At 18.6% G+C, this 2,361-nt stretch overlaps 1 protein-coding gene across 1 annotated transcript in view; it reads right to left on the bottom strand.

Moving 5' to 3' along the window:
- LOC102674600 (DNA-directed RNA polymerase II subunit RPB1) overlaps window positions 1-690 on the bottom strand; it is an 8,978-nt gene extending 8,288 nt beyond the window's left edge. The window contains exon 1 of the mRNA XM_006610840.2: window positions 514-690. Coding sequence (XP_006610903.1) covers window positions 514-591 — 78 coding nt within the window. The 5' untranslated portion in view covers window positions 592-690. The remainder of the gene's footprint in view (window positions 1-513) is intronic.
- Between the last annotated feature and the right edge of the window lie 1,671 nt (window positions 691-2,361).

The following is a 2,361-nucleotide window of genomic DNA, read 5'->3' as shown; positions in this document are numbered from 1 at the left end:
TTTATATACAAACAGATATATAATATAATTGTATGATTATTAGAAAATTATTAAAGAAAAAATACAATTATATATTTACAAATAAACTTTGGTTTATTGTTAAAATCATAATTTTATAAAAATAATTTATTTTAAATTTGATTATTTTAAATTTTATATTTACTAATATTTAATTTTATTTACTTAAAATGAAACTTTTTAACTTCTTATATTAAAAAAATTATAATTGATTAATTTTAAAAAACTAATTAAATTAATTTTAGATATCATAAATAAGATTTATATTGAATACTTTATATAATAAATTTATTCTATATTTTATGATCTTAAGTAATATTTCTTTAGAAATACAATAATACAATATATATGTTGAAAATCACACACGCAACTGTTTGATTAACATTGAATATTTTGATAAAATTTCGTATGATATAGATAAATTCATAATGAAATAATTCCGCATAGAAAAAAATATATTGCACAGTATTATTTATTTACAAATCACAAACTTACTATTTCATCGGGAGAAAGAATGCCAAATTGGACTCTTTTTACAGTTCGCAGAGGCGCTTTAGAATCGGACGTAGCCATTTTGCAATGAGTGAATATAGCTTCTCCCGCGGCCTTCTGCGTCGCGACTCTTAACTGTTCTTTCTTGATGAAGACATTTCCCTCCCCTACAAATTTACCATATGCTAGAGACAAAATGGCTACTAATGACGTCACAAAGTAAGTGAGGAAATGGTACGAAAATGATTTTATTAATTTACAAAGAATGAATAAGAATTTTAAGATTAAAAAAAAATAACTATTAAAGAAAAAATTATTGGAATATGAAGCAAATCATATCGAGTCTTTGGCGTTCGCGTCATACTCACACATAATGGAGCATTATTTTATTTCTGTTATTCTGATGTTATTAACAACTATTTTATTCCAGCAAATTTTATTTCCCTTCACATGTTGCTATTTTAGTATTTTAATTAAATAGTATTTAATTTTTTAAATTATTTATCTAAATACATATAAATTTTGAAATATATTATTCATATTATCATATTTATATCTCAAACTAATCAAAATTGAAATAAAAATTTATATTATTTTAATTTATTTTGAAAACATTAATTGTTTTAAAATTGTTGACGTTTTTTATATTTTAAGAAAAATTAAATTTTAGAACAAAATTTTGGAATAAAAACTGTTAATTTTTTTTGTTCTTCTAATAATTTTTAAAGAATTCAAAAATGTTAATTTTAACTTTAAAAATTTATTAAAAAATTTAAAAATTATTCGTGTATAAATTAGTGTTTTTTAAATATTTTGACAGGTTACTAGGACCATGTTAATGTGTATCTATAATTCATTCAATGATCGATATTTATCTATAGATATTATTATCTATAGATAACAGCTATTTAAACTTATTAAATAAAGTCTTTAAAATACTAAGTTAGATTTTTTGTGCTATAGATGACTAGCAATATCAGTAATTATTTTAGAAAGTTATTTTTGTTTCAATATTAAATCGATTTATATTTAATAATAATTATAATAATAATTTATATTTACAAAATAATTGTTGCATATATTGTGTGTGTGTGTGTGTGCGCGCACGCTTGTGTGTGTATAAATCATTAAAAAAAAATAAAACATATTCAATGTATCTGTATAGCTCAATTTAATTTATTTATATGGAAATAATGATTCCATTTATTGAACGAATTATATATATCAATTAATCTAGCATCTTAATAATCTATCAAATATACTTAAAATCATTAACTTTACATATAAATAACTTTTGAATCGAGATTTCTAAAATTTAAAATTAATATTTTTGAATTTTATTCATCAAAAATTATTAGAAAATATACAAAATATATAAAAAGTTAATAATTTTTGGAGTTCCAAAAAAAAAAATTTAATTAAAAAATTAAAAAAGTTTGATCTTTAATAATCTTTTTTAATTTTTAAATAGTAATTTAATTTAATTTAATTTATTGTTTTCTTTCTGATACAAAATTCTGCTAACAAAAAATGTTGCAGAAAAGACATGTTTATTTTATTTCTTATTTTAATCTTAATTGCACGCAGTATTTATTTTAATCTTTTTTTATATCTATGATCATATTTAAAATATTAAAATATCAAAATAATGTCATGAATTTAATAATTTGTTTGCTTGTGTACTTATAACTTAAACTTATACTATAAAATTTATATTTATAACATGTTTATATAAAACTATAAATTTTATAAAAACTATTATATAAATAAACCATATAAATTTACTATATAAATAAACTATATATTTGTTTTATCTTTATATTAAAAAATATTTGTATTTTACAATTTTCA

Source organism: Apis dorsata, unplaced genomic scaffold (assembly GCF_000469605.1).
Source record: "Apis dorsata unplaced genomic scaffold, Apis dorsata 1.3 scaffold_80, whole genome shotgun sequence".
Taxonomy (NCBI): Eukaryota; Metazoa; Arthropoda; class Insecta; order Hymenoptera; family Apidae; genus Apis; species Apis dorsata.
The sequence above is the reverse complement of the archived record's forward strand: the minus strand, read 5'-3'. Positions and strand labels throughout refer to the sequence as shown.